Below are 17,752 nucleotides of genomic sequence, written 5' to 3' on the forward strand. Positions count from 1 at the left end.
GAGCGCACCCATCTTTAATGGCTCAAGAAAAATCAAAACGAAAACTTACCATCTACACAACTCCACCCCAGCCGGCTATGCGGGGCCGCTCTCTGGCGGAAAAAGTATCTGCTAGTGGAATCGGGAAACCCATAAGCTCGGTCTCATGATAAGAATAAGATAGATTAGATTTTGTCAACTGATGGATGGTTACTTTATTTCTCAAGAATGCACAGATCGAATCGAAAGATTAAAAGAATTAGGGCGACGCTACCTGCCATCGACGACTTTAAATTTTTTATCACTCTTAGATGTACGTCATGCACTTTGCAAGAACATGAGAACTGCAGCTGGGAAATTTTTTCCTTCGTTCTCATGACGGCTTTGATGACGAAACACACTAGTCGATGGGCCTGCCGTCCTCTCGTTCTTTTAATTCATTGATATATCTTTTGGAGTGTTAAGAAGCCTCTTCGAAAATGCAGTGTGGCCCCTCACCATGTTGCTCTTGCATGACGGAAAAGGAACATTTAATAGAGAAGCTTAGTGTCTGACATGAGCTGTGATGTCAATCCCATATATACTTTTAACTATTTCAGCTTTTTAGGATATTCACATATACAAACAAATGAAAGGTTATATCTAATCTAAAAGCCAATTCTACAATCTGAATCTGGTTTTTATACTCCTATCCGGATCGTAATCTAAATTTTGAACCGAATCTGACCCATTTTCAAAATATAAGAATTGTGTATAAGATATTTGTTTAAAACTAAATCTGATCTAAATCCCAATCAGATCGGATATGTATGTATATCTGAATGTGAACATCTGATATGATCTTTTGAATCTCAATCTGGTCTGATTTTCAATTGGAAAATTTTTTTTTTATGCATCAGAATTTTTGACGGGATATCTTATTCAAATCAGACGTATTGACATCCCTAGATCTGTGCACTTGGCAATAATATTGGTATGCCTTCTCCGCTGTTTATAAATAGGAATTCATGCGGTATGATCTTCCATCATAAGTTCTTCCTTACTATAGAAAAGGAAATAGGTCTTCCATCGTTTTTAATTGTTCTGAAACATTTCTTCAGCAGCATCCAATCCAGTGCAGTACAAGATGGGAATGCTCACGAACGTTGCTCAAAACTTGCAGAAGAGGTCTTCACGCTCGAGGGAAGACATGAAAGATGGTCATTTTGCCGTATTGGCCACTTATGAAGGCAATTCAAAGAAGTTTTCGGTGCCATTAAGTTATCTGAGCAACCCTGCGTTCGTGAGGTTGCTGGATGAGGCTGAGGAGGAGTATGGCTTCTACCAGCCAAGCATACTTACGGTGCCCTGCCACCCAAGCGAGCTTGAATGCATCTTGGCAGGAGAAAAGAAGAGCCAGAGGAGGGATTCATTCTCCAATGGGTTCTTCAAGTCTCCTTGGTGATAGGGGTAGGTGGGTACTTCAGAAAAGCCCAAACTCTTCCATCTATCGTGCAGTCCAGGGCTGTTTGGCATCTGGGTGGGAAGCGGATGTTCGAAATATTAATGTTGGGAATGGCTAACAATTTTTCACAATTTTTTGTATCTAAATTTACAGGATGCTTTCAATGTAAAAAAAAAAGCCAAGAAATGCGATATGTGTGAGCCCAATTTGGAAAATTTGTCACAAGTTGCTGAGTTGTTAATCAATGGGAGGTAATTTGCCTCATAGGGCGGTGGAAATGAACCACTCACCCCCTGAAAAAGAGTAATTTGTTCATACTCTTACACTTGTGTTTTCCTCTGAACGTGATCTATGTAGCATCGACAAAATGCATGTCGTTCCCTCTTCTTGTTTGGATGCCAGGAGAGAAATGGGGAACATTTGATGGTGCATATAACCATCTTGGGAGAGAAATGGGTCCTGGGGAGTAAGGCCATCTTCTATTGAAGCAGTACAGTGAGTTTATCAGCAAGGAAACGCTTTTTTCTTTTCACCTTAATTCTCAAGTGGTTTCTAAGGTTGATGCCTTACTCTGTTGAGCTTCAATGAATATATATGTGTCATCTGCAAGGAAATCTACGGCCCATATTTTTCCTCAAAGCAAGTTGAGAAAGTAAAATCAATTGTTGCTGTCTGCGCTTTCACAGATGAGATATTCTACCTAGTTTTTCACGTCCTTCAGGATTCGTTGGCCGTCCGGGCTGCGTGTATGAGGCATCCGGATGGATCGATAATGGTAAAATTTCATCACTCAAGCTCAACTCCTTTAAGCTCCTGTCATTTGATTCATATATTTTTTTCTTTAAATGAAAATAAAAACCACAAAAAAAAGGTGTTAAAATTCATTAAAAATTACGTTCTCTAAAGTTTAACAAATAGAGAAACACGAGTCACGTCGAGTTTAAACGAGTCGAGCTCATGTAATTTGAACTCGAATCATTTATAATGCAAGTTTTAACTTAAGCTCAAGCTTTGAATGGGTGGAGCCAAGGGCAGAGCTAAGGGGGTCCTCGGTCTTGGCTCCACCTCAAAAAAAAAATATTAAAAATTTAGATATAAATTTGAGAAAATTTCACTTGTTTTATATAAAGAATTTGAAAAATGATATTTCGACCCTAGTCAAAATTTAAAAACTTTAATTCGATCCTCCTCGTGAAAAAATTTTGATTCTGCCTTGAGTTGACCTTACATGGGCAAGTTAAAGTTGAGCATGAGTTGGCTCCCGTCATCCATCTTTTCTTTCAGTGTAAAAGGAAGTAGTTTTCTACCACTTTTTCTGAAAGTTTTTAACCGTAGTCTCACCCACTGCCACCCAAGTTAGCTGAAGAGCATCTTGCCAGGAGAAATGGATGTCAAGGAGACTTTTAGAGTTTGATCTGCGATATATAGCTTCCACTTTGTTGGGTTTAAACTTTTTAGGCTTTGGAGCAAACAATTGATGGGAAGGAGACATATACTTCCCATTACGTGCAAAAAAAAAAAAGCCGACTCAATTTGGATATCAAACTCTTTAAGTTTTACGCGATACTGCTTCATGCTATGGCTTTCACTTCTACATACCCAAATAAATAGAAGGATCAGTTAACTTCATAACAATGCAGCTGTTGGGGGTGTCTTGGATACATATTGGGAGAAAATGTCTAGTGGCTAAGAGACCGCTGTTGCACATAAAAAATTTATGGGGATAAAGAAAGATTTCTCAAATCTTGGCTTCCGCCAGGTCCAGTTGCATGCAATAGACACCACGAGTAGTATAAAAATGAATGCCATGTCCTATCATGTAAAGTTGTTACCAACATATTCTAAATGGGTTTAACATGGTTCATCACGTTTAATAAATGTTTCCGCAGATAGATGATCACTTATTCACATCGATTAATCAGGTAAGTTCGCATGAGTGGGAAAGGTTGAATGCATTGTCACAAAAAACGGGGACGGATATTAAACGGCGAGGAAGAAAACGGGTATAATACGGCAAAGTTTTATATATCGAGAATAAAACGGGAAAAGTTCGGCAAATTTTTTAAAAAAATTGAACATTTAATACATCTTAAAAATTATAAAAAATAATAATTAATAAAAAACCGACAAAAAACGGGAAAAAAACGGGAAAATAACGTATAATACGGGTATTAAACGGGTATTATACGCGTTTTTTATTTTTTGACATTTTTTTAAAAAAAAAACGGGAATAGTATGGGTATTATACGACAGAACTGTTTTTGGCGTTAAATACGCGTTTTTTTAAAAAAAACGGCGTTTTTTGTGACAATGTAATGAATGACAGGCTGAAACACCTCTCTTTTCCGGTTACCTTCAAGGTCCAGAGTTGCATTAAGACCTGAGTGAACTTATAATTGTGACATTTAACTACTTGAGAATAGCATCTTCCACCGTTACAATCCAACAGATCAGTGCACCAATGCATAACAACAACCATGACAACACACCCTTATAAAGGTTAGTGTCAACAATGGATCCTGAAAAGAGGTAAGAATCAGCACCGTTATGGGCGACGTTTCTAGTCATATGCCGATCTTAAAAGGAATCGGTCATCGTCATCCTGATCAGGCGGTTTAATTTCATCCAATAATTCCTCCTACAAATGATTAATCATTCATCGAAATCATATCCCTAGTCCTTATAATGATGAGAGTTTATTGTTGTAAAGAAATAAAAATAGGCATTGGCTAGTATAATTAAGTCTTATTGATCTGATTTATGGTTGGACACATTATGCATTAATATACAACGTTATAGTGATTGTATGCGGCACATGTGGTTTAGTCAAACCGACGTTTAAGAAGCGTTCTCATCATAGAGTTGGTGGGTGTAATTGTTGACCAGTAGTAAGTTTGTACACAAGTTGAGTTTAGCTCAAGCTCAGCTCGTCTCGGCTTGACCCATATATTGCTCTGCTCTGCCCATATATTGCTCTGCTCGAGCTCGAGTCGAGTTGTACAAGGTTAGCTCAAGCTCAACAAAAAAGACCAAGTCCTACTTCAAGCTTGACTCATCTAAGCTCATTTACCGATTGATTTATTTCCCGAGTTTCAAGTTTGGAGATTACAAACCAAAAAAAAAAAAAAAAGACAACCAATATTAGACAAGTTTACTCGAGTTTAATCGAGTTGACTCGCTTATAAACTCGACTTTTTGGTTAAGCACTTCAGCTTTAACCGAGTGAGTTAGAGTGCAGCTCGACTCGAGTTGGCTTGACTAATGACCACTTAACATAACTAAAAGCACACTTGCCAGATAATTCCTTCTCTAGACCAATTTGGGTATTGTCGACTTGCACAGTGTGCTTTTTGTTAGAATGGAATTAAAAAACCACGCCCACCATTCTTTCATACTTGATAAGGCCGCATCTTTGACAAGTCTTGCAATAACTGTGTTTCATAATGAATTCGAGACCATGATAAGTCCCATTCAGGGGTGTCGTCGCCACATGAGACTTGTCCTGGAGCTTCTAAAATTAAAGCCGTGGGTACTGTCTTGCTAATAGCAGGTCGGCTTGTGCTACCATCAGATCATGCAAAGAGACAATGAAAATGGTTGTTGCAAATTCCGGGAGACATGCATTCCCTTGTGCATCAAAACCAGTAGCAATGTTAACAGATTATATTCGGATTGGATATACAGATCTTTACCATATCAGGTCTTTCAGATGTTCATGTATCTGGATACGAATACAGATGAAGAAAAATCTCCAAACTCACAATGCGTATGTGATCTAAATCTGACTTTTAAACCAAAACCGAACCGCATAATATTTTAAACTATATCCAATTGAATACTTACTTAGATCTGAATCTGAATTTGAATCTAAATCCCATCCGATGTTATTTTTGAAACCTAAATCTAATGCGATTTCGCAATCACATACCAATTTTTTTCCATTTCCTATACTTTTAATATCTAAATCTAATATATTGATATTCCTAGAAATCAGCGAGCAAAGATGGGGTTGATTTGACCTCAGCTAACTCTATCCACTTACAAGTTCCAACGCTTTAGCTTCATATTTAAATCAGTGATCATTAATTGACTAGAACAGCAACTCAACCTTGGAACCGATGTAGTCATGTAGATGATAGGATGCATATGAATTTGAGATTTTGCTTTTCTGTGCACAGATTGTTCGAGTCCCAACCATATCTACAGAGTGGTGGGACATGTTGTTCATTACTTTGATGAATATCTAACATACATGTGTGATTCATTTTGGTTAGCTTTCTGTATCATATTATATACAGATCATGTTAAAGAAAACTTTACAAAGTTAGTCTCTATGACATATCATCTAATATTATTCGTCTTTAGTTAAGCCTGCTGTGGGTGTTTCAGGGGATTCATTAATGCCGGTCAGAATCAGATCATAGTGTACCTTTTGAGCTACGGAGGGACGAAACTGATGATAAAACCAGCACCACTGCCCACAGAAATGCTGCGGAGAGGCGACCAAACGAAGATCAGTCAGACCAATTGCTGCTTCAGCCAAGAAAACAATGAAAACACCAACCCGAGTTCCTGTCGAAGCTCGTCGCCCCGCGGTCCCGCCATCTCATCACGTGGTGGTGGTTCTCCTGCCTGGGACAGTGTGCCCACTTGTGAACACGATGGGAGGGAAGAGGCCATGGTTTCTGCATTTACATGCAACAGCTAACAATAAGTAGCAAGCGTACTGCGGGTTAGCTCATGCTTTGAAGCACCCATTTGAGAGAGAGCGAGAAAGGAAGAATGAAAGGAAACTTGAGGCTGATCAGGCAAGTTGCAGAGAAGTGCCACAGCAAGTTCATGAGGATAAGCACCCCCTCCTCGACGTCGTTGAGAGGCAATGAGGATGAGTATGATGTCAAAATGGGTACTGCTTCTTCGTCATCCTCTGCTTGTTCTTCCGGTGATGGCGTTGGAAAGGTGGGAGGTGTGAAGAAGGGCCATTTTGCGGTGGTGGCAAGAAGGGATGGGGAGGCAAAGAGGTTCGTGGTAGGGCTAAGCTGCCTTCGGAATCCGGCGTTCTTAAGGCTGCTGGATGAGGCGGAGGAGGAATTCGGGTGGCAGCAACAGGGTGTCCTGTCTGTGCTCTGCCAACCAAGTGAGCTCGAGGACATCTTGGCAGCGAATTGCCGGGTAGAGAGACAGATCAGTGATGATTCCAAGCGGAATCGGATGGATCGCTGGTGAAATCCTTCCTTTTCCTTTTTCCTATTTCCTTTCTTGAGACCGCAGATTATCCTTTCGTCTGACTGTAATTAAAGGACCAATTAATGGATCATATGACAGAGTTTATGTTAAACATGTATCGAGAAAGAGAGAGAGAGAGAGAGAGAGATCATGTGTATTTGATAGTGGTTGACAGATTCCTCACTAACATTTGCACTTCTAAAACAATTTTTTTTTTTTACTTTAACCGTGGTTAGCAGAATTACAATTTGACAAATTTATTCCTTAATGTTTGCACTTATATGGAAGGTCAGTTGTTGCGCTAATTTAACCAGAGCCTCTTATGGTAGTTTATATGCAGCAAAAGCATGCATATGTTCTTCAAAAACTCTTTGCATGTGCAATCCTATTCAACCTCAAGAAGCGCATCATAGCTAGTTGCACTAGTGACCTATTAATGGCATTGCCACTAGGCACTAGACTGCGAGCATTACTCCCATTACAAGGTAGAACTTGATATTGCGTTAAAGGTTCACTGTCTCTACCTCGAGTAGAGAAGCAGACCCTCCTTTTGAAGTGATGGATCATAATCTGAAGGCAATCTGAGTCTGAAGGTAATCTGAAAGCATGCATAGATTTCATCTTGCTCACCGGAGAAGGCAATCTGAATCGAAGATGGAGATGAGAGTATGCCAATGGCTCATAAAGAGGGATGAACATTAAAAGAAAAACTTGAACCTTTTAGGGCGTTCAAATCGTTCACAGAAAAATAATAGTTCAGTGCATTTGAGGGCGTTTGGTTGATGTAACATGTCGTTCCTGGAACGCTCTGTACTTATAAATCGATGACAGTCACCAAACACTGGACAAGAATCGTGGAGGACAAAGCATTCGAGTGTCCTCTGAGAACAGAAAAAAACTGTCCATACTTGTAACACCCCTAACCTTGGAACCCGATGTCATGCCCCTCTCGAAACTCATTTTTTTCTTCCACTGGTCGAAAGTCACCTTCTCTTCGATCAAACGCTCTCGCTCTCACTCTATCTTGATCACAGGCTACATTCTCATGCAGGTAACCATCTCTCTCTCTCTCTCTCTCTCTCTCTCTCTCTCTCGTGACAGTTCCCCTTCAGCGGAGGAGAGCATCTCCCTTCGATGGTTTTTCTTCATTTTGGTGTGCCCTTTCTCCTCCTTCACTTTTTCTTCATTGATGATTTGCTTTGCCAGCAGGAACTGCTAGGACTCCACGTCGACTTACACCTTCTGCTCTCCTCTAGTCCACCTTCTGCCATAGACAATGGGTGCATCTTTTTCTTCGGGGTCAATCATGTATGCTGCTTACCCGGGTATAGTTAAAGCACACCAAGTGTTTGTCAAATTATCCTTTTAAGTGATTCGTCATTGCTTATGGAAAAATAATGCCATCCAATGAGCTAAAAGGTTCTTGTTTGTGGCGATTGACGGTAAATTACTTGTCCTTGATCGCATTAAAAGTTTTGGTGTAAAATTAGCTAATCATTGCCCATTATGTGAGGTTGCTAAGGAATCCACTGATCACTGCATTTTGAGATGCAAAATAGCGAAGTTAGTCTGGAGGTTTACGGGATGGAAGTTTAATATCTTCATCAGACTAAGGGACGCTGATCTTTATCACATTAATCAACGTGTAGAAAAGTTAACAGCAGTGTCCGTACATACACAATATTGGCGATGGTACAAAAATCTATAACTGTATCTCACTGCAGTTTGTCGAATTAGGCTCTGTCAAACACTTTGATATCGCTGTAACTGCTGCTTCAATTGCGGCATCTTCCCCCTAGACACAAACAGAAATGTTTGAAACATATCCTGGAGAAAGATGGAAAGTGAAATCCCCAGGAGAAACCAAAGTAAACACAACAATTAACTTATATACCTTTTCTTTCCAATAAAACATATTTCCATATTTTCCAGAAACCCGGCTCCAGAAGTTATGAGGTACATTTGCATCGATCAGCTCTCCAACATTGAAGTGGAGGATGTTTCCTGTCGGTGAATTTCAAAGAATATAATTAGTCCTCAGTAGTTTTAGAAACGTCGGAACTTCAGCTGGATGAGAAAATAGCACCTTACAATTAAAAAAAAAAGCAACAAAGCCCAACCCATGTAGCCATTAAGTTGCAGAAATTGTGATATATCATCCAAAAGTGAGACTCTAATTAAACAAACGAATGCAACTTTCTGTATTAAAGATTGCAAGGGGGAGGAAAAGAGCATATGCAAATCCACCCATCCATGAGTCATGCGCCCTGATGTCCTATCTCATGGCCATCTAAACTAAGTTTTGTTCAATTTAGCTCATTTTCCCAATTTCTTCTCTACGGAAATTCTCAAGGCATTGGTATGCCTTCAAAGTGACAACCAAGATTGCAAAATGAGCACTCTTAGTCAATGAACTCATAACCAAGGTCACAGCAGTAAAGACACTTTCATTGTATAAGACTTGACAATCTACTCAAGCCTTAGCTTCCTGCAACATCCAACATGTCTCAGTGCTTTTACGACCCAGTGATGTAGAGCCAGATATTGATAGAAAGCAGATACAAGTCTTGGAGTCTGACGTGCAGGCCAAAGTTGATCAAGAAATAAAAATTATTCAAAACGAACAGAAATAATGTTCCAGCACCAAAAAATAATAGAATACACTGGTGTCCTAAGAACGTTTCAGAATTCTGAAGGGACTGCTATCTCCTACAAGACAGAGGCCTGGTCAGTTTCTCATGCTAAATAGATTCATTCTTGATGGCAGAGTTCAACAACCGAGAAGCTATTACTTGGTCAACCTTGTAAGAGGGACAAAAAGCTTCCTTGGATTATATTTGGAGGATCTGCAAATCCATGCAAAAGCTGCAATTTTAGAAAATCATATAGCTCAAACTCAACTAATAAATCGCTCTAGTTCAACCATTGGCTAAAACCCATATTCGTACGAAACTTTATGATTAGACAATCTTACTCAAGCTTTAAGGAGTCAGACTTTAAGTAGCTCAAACTTGACTTGCTAAATTGCTAGAATTGAACAATAGGCTGAAAGCCTAAACTCTAACAAATGACTCCAATTCAAGCAGAGCTTATATGAGTCAAGAACTACCCGAGCTCGAGCTGCTAGAACTAGAACCATTCTGCACTGTGCGGACCAAACTGGGAAAGGCATCTTATGTAACAAAAGATCTGATGATCATTTTTGAGCTGTAAGAGAGGTTTTTTCCCAATCAACAGGGCTTTATGGTTGACATAAATAAATACAAACGTCACTTCTTCCCCTAACACCAATATCTTAACCATGAATTTCAGATTAAAATGAAAGCCATCAGAAGAAGAAGCATACATACAATAAACCAACAAAAATCTAAACCAAAATATTCCTCAAAAGTGTCTACATAAATATGTTCGTTAATAAATATTTGTAAACCCAACAAGACCGTTTTTATTCTACTGAATAAGGCATAGAAACCCGCAGGGAGAAAAAAGCAGTCAATGGATGAGAAACATAAATAGCCTTACCAAATGTCGGATCAGCAACAAAAACTATAGTATTTTCATCAACATGCCAGAAGTCTTTTACTGCTAACCCTGAGGAAATTTATGACACCAAAAGAAATTGCAGTCAACAGATGCTAGTAACTTTAATAATGCAGTATATAACAATAACATTACCTGGTGTATCTGGGTAATTCTGCGCCAAAATCCGAAGCTTGTAACCAGTATTTTTCTCAAGTTCAGCAATCTTTTGGACAAGTCTTATTTCCTAGTGCAAATAAATCAATCAAGCACAAGGATTTATCAAGGTAAGAGAGTGCAACATAAATGTCAAAGCAGACAAACTGCCAAAACTCATTAAGAAATTGGTGAGCTTAGGCAGAAAGGTAACAAAATATAAGGTGAATGAAAAACTTTAGTAAGTTTTGGATACCTTTAAGACGATAAAACAAAATGAAATATTATACTTTTGGTAACTGAAAGAACTATAATCAGTCAACTGCTAAGGAGTTCAAAATAAATAATCTCTTCAGCTGCAAATCATGAATACATCTTATGATTTCTATTACATGTATCTTGTTCATCGAGGCTCAAATCCCTTCAAAAGTACAAGAAACAAAGACAGGAAAATTTGTCAAATTTTTTGGTCCCAGGCCTGACATAATACATACTAACTAGCTATGAGTTAAGTTTTTCCAGCAACATTTCTTATCAAGTGAATGTTCTTTCTCATTTTAGAGGTCAAAGACAAAACTGGGCAACCCTGAAGTGTAAAACTTTCCCAGCATGTCATTTCTGGATTTCAGATGTACTGACATGTTCTCAGATGTACTGACGTGTTCATAATGGAAACCTATGAAGGAGTTATACATCGTATATGAAAACACCACTCATGAAAAGATTATTCTTGTGCAAAGGTGCAATTTGTTTACACCAAGGTCTTTTCCGGTCATGTCAGATTGCTTATACGAACTTGCTATCCATCATCGATTAGACCCATTAGAGCCACATGTAGGTTTAACTCAGAGCATCTGTCTATACTTCAATGCTCATCAACTTGAAACGCACTACTTATTTTACTTTTATTAAGAGCAGCGACTGAAGAATAGAAAGGCTTACAGCTAGAGCCACATATCTTGTTTTCATGAATGGCTAAAATCACCACATCGCCTAACTTTTTATTGGACAAGAGTGATGGTGCATATATGATACATAAAGTACCTAAAATCATGAACGAGAAGATTTGAGCCAAACCTAAAATCATCCACATGGGATGCAGCTGCCCAGGAGCCATTTCCATGTGACAGAGATTATATATAACAACCATCAAATTATTTTATTAGGAGAATAACATTATCATAAAAGTTTTAACAAATTGATTTGCACATTCCTTAGCATCATAACAATGATGTTTCAAATCTCACGAGTCAAGATAAAAACTTGGAAGATTTTCAAACTGTGAATATTTGTACCGCCTGTAGCATTAAATCCTCAGTCAACCTTAATTTCTTGACGTGATTACTTTCCACCTTGGCTCCTCTGTCTTGATTTCTACAATGTTCAACTTAGAACAGGCATGCAACCGTGGTGATACTGTTGCCAATCATGCATCACTAGTCTACAGTTCAGATTCCCATATGGTTAAAGCCGTTGTCACAAACATTATTTATGGGTTTTAAACAGCAACATTTTCCTCGGGTGTTTTTCCCATAAAAATCTTGGCAAATTATAAAAAAAATAAAAACATAGAAGTAAAATGCAAAAAAATGCAATAATAAAGAATACAAAAATTCCAAAAAAATGAAAAAAAACATTGTTTTCACGTTTTTCCGTTTTGGTGTCCTTTTCAAAAAGGCAATGTCTTTTTGCAGTTTTGCAGCTGACCTGTTTTTGACGTATATTGTCAAAAAAAATGTGTTTTCTGTGAGAATGGTTAAATCACAGTTCATAGGCCATTCTCACGATTGAGCTAGGTAGCCTCATCCTTCTAGCAAAAGGCCCATGATGTTCAACCCTATAGAGAAAGGTAGAGACTACATGAAAAAGAAGTCATTAGTCCTCATACAAAAATAAGATATATTAGTATTACAGGTGAAAAGCCCTTGACAAGATTTTTTAATATAATAAACAAAACCATGTTAATAGACATTGCTCCTGTCATGCAATACATACTATAACTATATAGTAAGCTATTAAAACACAACCTAAGATATGAGGGGTGTCACTATGGCCTATTGACTGTAACTTATATGATATTACTCGTGCATGGAGAGGTCATTTTATGTGATGAAAGAAAATCGGGCAATAATACAACAATTTTGATTACAGCAAGATACCTCTACTGAAATAGACTAATGAATAAAAGAACCACTAGCCAAATCTATATAAGAACATAAAAAAAATTGAGGGTAACAAATATAGAAAGAGAAGAGGAAGTAGAGATGCTTAACTAACAAAAGGGTCTAAAGTTCACCTCACAATATGTTTCAAAACTTACAATGAGATGCTTAAGGTGCATGGACAAAGAATGATAATTCAAGGCAAAAACAATATCTATTCTAGTAAAATTAGGTGAAGTTATCAAGACCAACAATGGAACATTGAATTAGCCAACAAAAACATCAACAGGAAGAGTTTTCTATACACGCATGTGCCCACATAAAGGAAAACAAACTAAAGGATGAACAAAAGGTTTTGTTAGCTAACCTCCAATACAACAAATAGCAGGCAAGAACCCCATACAGAATTAATACTTCAATTGCTCCTTTAACATTGCAACTGAGAGTATCTTGGACACATGATAACTATATAATTGCCAAACTCACAATTATCGATGGCTTATGTGTTCAACTAACAAGATTGAGCTATCTGGCAGCACTGACAAGCTAGGAAGCTTATCTACCACCACAAACAGTGTTCATGATATACCATGTTTTGCCCGACCAGATGGTCAGTCCAGGCTCCATGCAGATGTCTGTGCTAAAAGGAACTTTTTACTTTTAAGTCTATGTCACCTAAGTGCGGGTGCCGGTGCCGGAGCAGCACATCTCAAAAAATTTAGGTGCGGCGAGGGCATTTTATTATTAGTATGATTTTTAATTTATTATATATATAACAGAATAAGCATGTATATATTATTATCACAATTCAGTTATTAATGTATATAACATACTTGAATAATTGTATTGCATAGGAAAATATCATAACAACATATATTATATAAGTAATTTAATAATATGACATTCTAACTGGGCTCGGGTGTGAGTCGGAGCTGCATCCATGTCCGGTGCACACCCGACTCGATGCGACTCGGGTGCGGCAATAAAATAGAAGAGTCTGGTGACTTAGCTTTAAGTTGATATAAATCTCGAAGTTTATAGTAACTAGTGAAGTGTTGTTCCTTACTGCAACCGAACTTACCATGTTATGCACCTTGTGTCACAAGTGACGTTTTGAAGACATTCTCAAGTGTTCATTAATGATTTCAAGTTGCAGAAACATTTTTGTCTTGTCAGTAAGGTTCAAACTTCACATTTCAGCGGATACACTTCCACCAACTGTTTCTTCAGTTTGGTGTTTGCATGGGAAGTGAATAATATGAGAACCTTAATAAGTTATCAGAGGAAGAAAAAATTCAGTGTTTCATACTGGTAAATCTAGGAACCCTTTTGAATTGAGTTGAAGCTGTCCCCTTATTCAAATGTTTAGGGGCAACCAGTCGTGAGTTTATCCACAAAAGCAACATTATACCAGCTTGGGATACTAAAGTACAAGGTATTCATTAATCAAATTATTTTTTCCATTCATTTGAAATGTACATTGATTAGAAGCTATAGGCATAAAATTGACTGATTATACATCAGTATGCTTGAAACTTAGACAAAAGATTTTATTCTCATGGAACCATCTTTGTTGCTAATTCTAGCTTGATTTAGGTTGTAATCAGCTTCCTGTCCAACATACTTTACATTGTGACCACTACATGGAGAGGTATTTGAGTGAAAAGCACCAGTTAATGATCCCAAAAGCTGCTTAAATCTACTTTGAGTATAAAACTTGGACCATCATAATGCTATTGAGTAGGCTGCCTCAATGGACAGGACCCTGTCATCATAAATCCCATGTTCGTTAGCTTGTGGGTGAGATTGACTCTTAATGCCTCTATTAACATACTGCAAGGACCTTTGCCACACGTCCGCATAAGCTTCAAGGAAGGCAGATAGGTCAGTATTTGAGAAGTGTCCTCAGCATCTTCTTGTTTAGAAAGAAGTAGGGAAGATCGAGTGAGCAACCTCAAAAATTGCACATCTGCATTGAAGTCCTCTATGAAAGCCAATAAATCCTCTTTCCAGCAGCCCCAGAGCCACTTCAATAACTTTGTCATATGGTTGTCTAGCTTAAGTGACTTGTTTTTTGCAAGTATGGATAATTCAATTTTCGTTTCATACTCCAAAAGCTTTTCCTCAATAACCGATGCTTGTGATCTGTAAATCTTGTCCAGAACGTCACCGTGCATGGATCCCTGAATTTATAGGAAGGAGAGGGCTCTAAGAAACTGAAAATTTTTTGGCTAATTTGAAGTAAAAAAGAGAGAGGCAACTTCCGTGAAGGAATAGCATTAATGGGTACATGAGACCTTTTTTTCTCTTTTGGAAAAAAAGGAAAAATTAAACTAACCAAATGCACTATAAAAACTAAACGGATAAAAAATCATGAGCTATGTGACTTGACAGTTGGTTAAAAAAGCTTGGTAAAAAGAAAACTTATACGACTGAACAAGAATAATTTGTAAGGACTCTACTACAGAGAGTGGATTTCTAACAAAGTATATGTGAAGCATGCCTTTCAAAGCTCAACTATAGGAGAAGCCTAAATATCTTTCTCAGAACACTATTCTCTTAGATACAAGAAATCTGGGAAGTTAGACAAGAGAATCAATTATATTAAAATTTGTGAAACCCTTAATTAGAATGTCAAGCAAAAGACTGACAATTTTTTAATTCAGAAGCATGTTCCATAGATCATCCTTGAGATCGAGTGAAAATGTGTGTTTAGTAATGTGACTGCCATGGATAAAAACAAAATGAAGACAAGGTATGGAAAAGCACCTCAATCAAGGATTTGACCACAGAGGTTCTCAATGCATAATTGCATACACGGGTTTTCCTTTTTCCTTTTGTCAATATTTGCAAAGTAATTCACAACTGGACACAGAATCGGCACACCAATGCTTATTAAGTGCAAATCTGTACCTTCGCCCAATAACAGTCACTGAAAAGACGTTCACTATTAACTGATTTTCCTAGACTGTGAAACACCAAATGCAACTTGAAGTAAATATGTTATAACGACTTATCCCAGTGCATGTCTAATTCATGCAAAACCACCAAAAAAACTACATTAGGAGCAATCAATCACCTGTCCTGGAGATAGGAATCCTGCTACGTCAATGACAGGAGAGAACTCTTTAGGAAGCAAAGCTGGCTTGTTAACTCCAATTTTAGCATCAGCAAAGTCAGGGCCTACAAGAAAGTAAAGCGCATCAGTTGCTCTCCTGACTCAAATAAATGAGGAAGCGTTTTCTTCTTTTTGAGGAAAACTACATGTCAATTGGACTATTAGAAAGAAGCTGCAAAGGAGAGAGCAAAACATGCATAGAGAAGATATCTTCTTCCTTTTCTTCCGGCAACAAGGGTGTATTAATCGATTATCAAGCAAATGAAACGGAACGTGTTCCTACCATCTACAGAGGAAGTGTTACCCTTGTGCGGAAAGAAAGAGGGATGGCTATGTAAAGAAGTTGTTATGCCAGAAACAAGCCAACTTGAAGTCTGCTTTCTGAATAATCAAATCTACTAAACACGTCCATCAGGCGAGCATAAGCACAGGAATTATGTACTCGTCACGTTCGCCTGTCAGCCTAGCAGTCTAGCACCATTAAAGGTCAGAACCACTAGTTCATATGTGGACACATTTATATATTCGTTAAGTCTTTACCAACGGTCCAACATCCAAGGTACACCTTCAGAATGAATGGAACTCGACTTAGCAAACATGATAGACCCGTTCAGTTTCATATTTCACTAGACAGCCCTCAAGATTGTAAAAAGTTTCTGGTACCCATGCAACCATACTACCAAAATAGCTACAATCCCAACTTTTCAACTTCCTAAAGCCTCTTGGTTTAAGTCACATATGTGATCCGCTTGGTGGGCAGTGCATCCAACGGCTTCCTCCACAAAAAGAAGGAAAAATAACAAGAAAGTAGAAGAACGAAACACAGAATTAAGAAGGCGGGAAGAACAGAACTGCTGGAAATGTACAAGGTGATGGCACCAACCAGCGAGAGACAAGCCAAGGGCAAGCGCGCCGGCAAGGGACCACCCTATCAGCTTCGAACGATTCTCCTCCGAAAACAATGACTTCGGATTGGGGCTCGCCAAAGAAGCTCGCCATTGCTTGGGCTGGAAAATACCTGCCGTTTCTGCATGCCGAGAGAGCTGGCAGCGTATCAGGCTCTGTGGAGCGAAGGCATTGGCCATCTAGTAGTCAAGCACCTGCTCGTTTTGCACGACTTTGATTTCTGCCGAGCTCCGAGTCTAGATATATATGGCGCCATGTCGCTCACTGTGAATCCACTTTCACATGGTAGAATACTACAGGAGTGACGTATCGGGGGACGTGGCTCCGGCATATCTCTAATTCTCTCTTCCCTTCGTGCGGCAAGTGTGTGGTCCTCGTGCACGCCCACAATGGGACTAGCGATTTTAGCCATGGAGTTCTGAATGGATACGGAAGAAGCCCAACGTCAAAACCCCCCGCACTGTCAAATCTCTGTGCGCCTCGGAACGGCAGCGCCGGCAGATCCTTACGAAACTGGCTGCACTCGCACTGCGGGGCCAAAAAATGATGATGAGATCGACCTCCAGATAGGAAATTTGGAAGACGGGTAACTCGCTGCTCCTTTTTTTTGCTGGGCCAGGGGATATATGCTGCCAGTCTATGCACCCACAGCGTCCGATGTCATTACTTACGATCTGATCTCGGCGTGTACCTCTCTCTCGTCTCTCTCGGCTAGGAGCCTAGGAAGTATGCATTGGGCATTTAGAACCGAGTTTTTTTTTATGGATTTTTTGTTTCACATTTTCTATACACTCAATGGTGTCATTTTTTAGAATTTTTTTATGGATTTTTTGTTTCACATTTTAACTGGGACGGACCAGGCCTGGCTCAAGCTCGGCTTTCGAGCAGAGCTGGAGTTTTGGGAGTTTTGGGTGTCGGGCCTGAGCCCGGCAGGGCCGGCCCGATGCCCAGGCTTAGTGTCCATAGAAATTGAACATGAGATATGCTCTTTGGGCTCATTTGAATAGCTGGAACGTTATTGTACAAGTGAAACAAAAATTCAAATTTGGGGAAAAGTTCCATCATGAAAGAAATATGAAACTAAACACCTAAGACTTTCCCTTGAAATATAGAACTTTACTTCCAACAATAAAGTTCTACCAAAATAGGTGGAACTTTATTCCCTCAACTTTTTTTTTATCATTGAAAACTCAACACTTTTTAAAATTTATTGTTGCTGAACCATTGTTAGAAATAGATGGC

General features: G+C 38.8%; 2 protein-coding genes across 3 annotated transcripts; one reads left to right on the forward strand and one right to left on the reverse strand.

The window, feature by feature from the left end:
• The first annotated feature begins 5,716 nt into the window (after positions 1–5,716).
• On the forward strand, positions 5,717–6,842 carry LOC116266307 (protein SMALL AUXIN UP-REGULATED RNA 54-like). Its single transcript, XM_031647463.2, has one exon. The coding sequence runs from the start codon at positions 6,206–6,208 to the stop codon at positions 6,647–6,649; it is 444 nt and encodes a 147-aa protein (XP_031503323.1). The 5' UTR covers positions 5,717–6,205; the 3' UTR covers positions 6,650–6,842.
• Positions 6,843–8,253: 1,411 nt separating this feature from the next.
• LOC116266225 (thylakoid lumenal 15.0 kDa protein 2, chloroplastic) lies at positions 8,254–17,112 on the reverse strand. 2 transcript variants are annotated; one of them, XM_031647350.2, is made up of 6 exons: positions 16,488–17,085; positions 15,566–15,669; positions 10,325–10,415; positions 10,172–10,240; positions 8,544–8,653; positions 8,254–8,444 (listed from the first exon to the last, which is right to left on the reverse strand). In XM_031647350.2, exons 1-6 carry the CDS (start codon positions 16,687–16,689, stop codon positions 8,352–8,354), a joined length of 669 nt encoding a protein of 222 aa, XP_031503210.1. In that variant the 5' UTR covers positions 16,690–17,085; the 3' UTR covers positions 8,254–8,351. The 2 variants fall into 2 exon arrangements, with proteins under 2 accessions (XP_031503210.1, XP_031503209.1); XM_031647349.2 differs by lacking the exons at positions 8,254–8,444; positions 8,544–8,653; positions 10,172–10,240; positions 10,325–10,415 and adding an exon at positions 10,426–14,669 and having other exon boundaries at positions 16,488–17,112.
• Positions 17,113–17,752: the final 640 nt, after the last annotated feature.

Source organism: Nymphaea colorata, chromosome 12, assembly GCF_008831285.2.
Source record: "Nymphaea colorata isolate Beijing-Zhang1983 chromosome 12, ASM883128v2, whole genome shotgun sequence".
NCBI classification, from domain to species: Eukaryota; Viridiplantae; Streptophyta; class Magnoliopsida; order Nymphaeales; family Nymphaeaceae; genus Nymphaea; species Nymphaea colorata.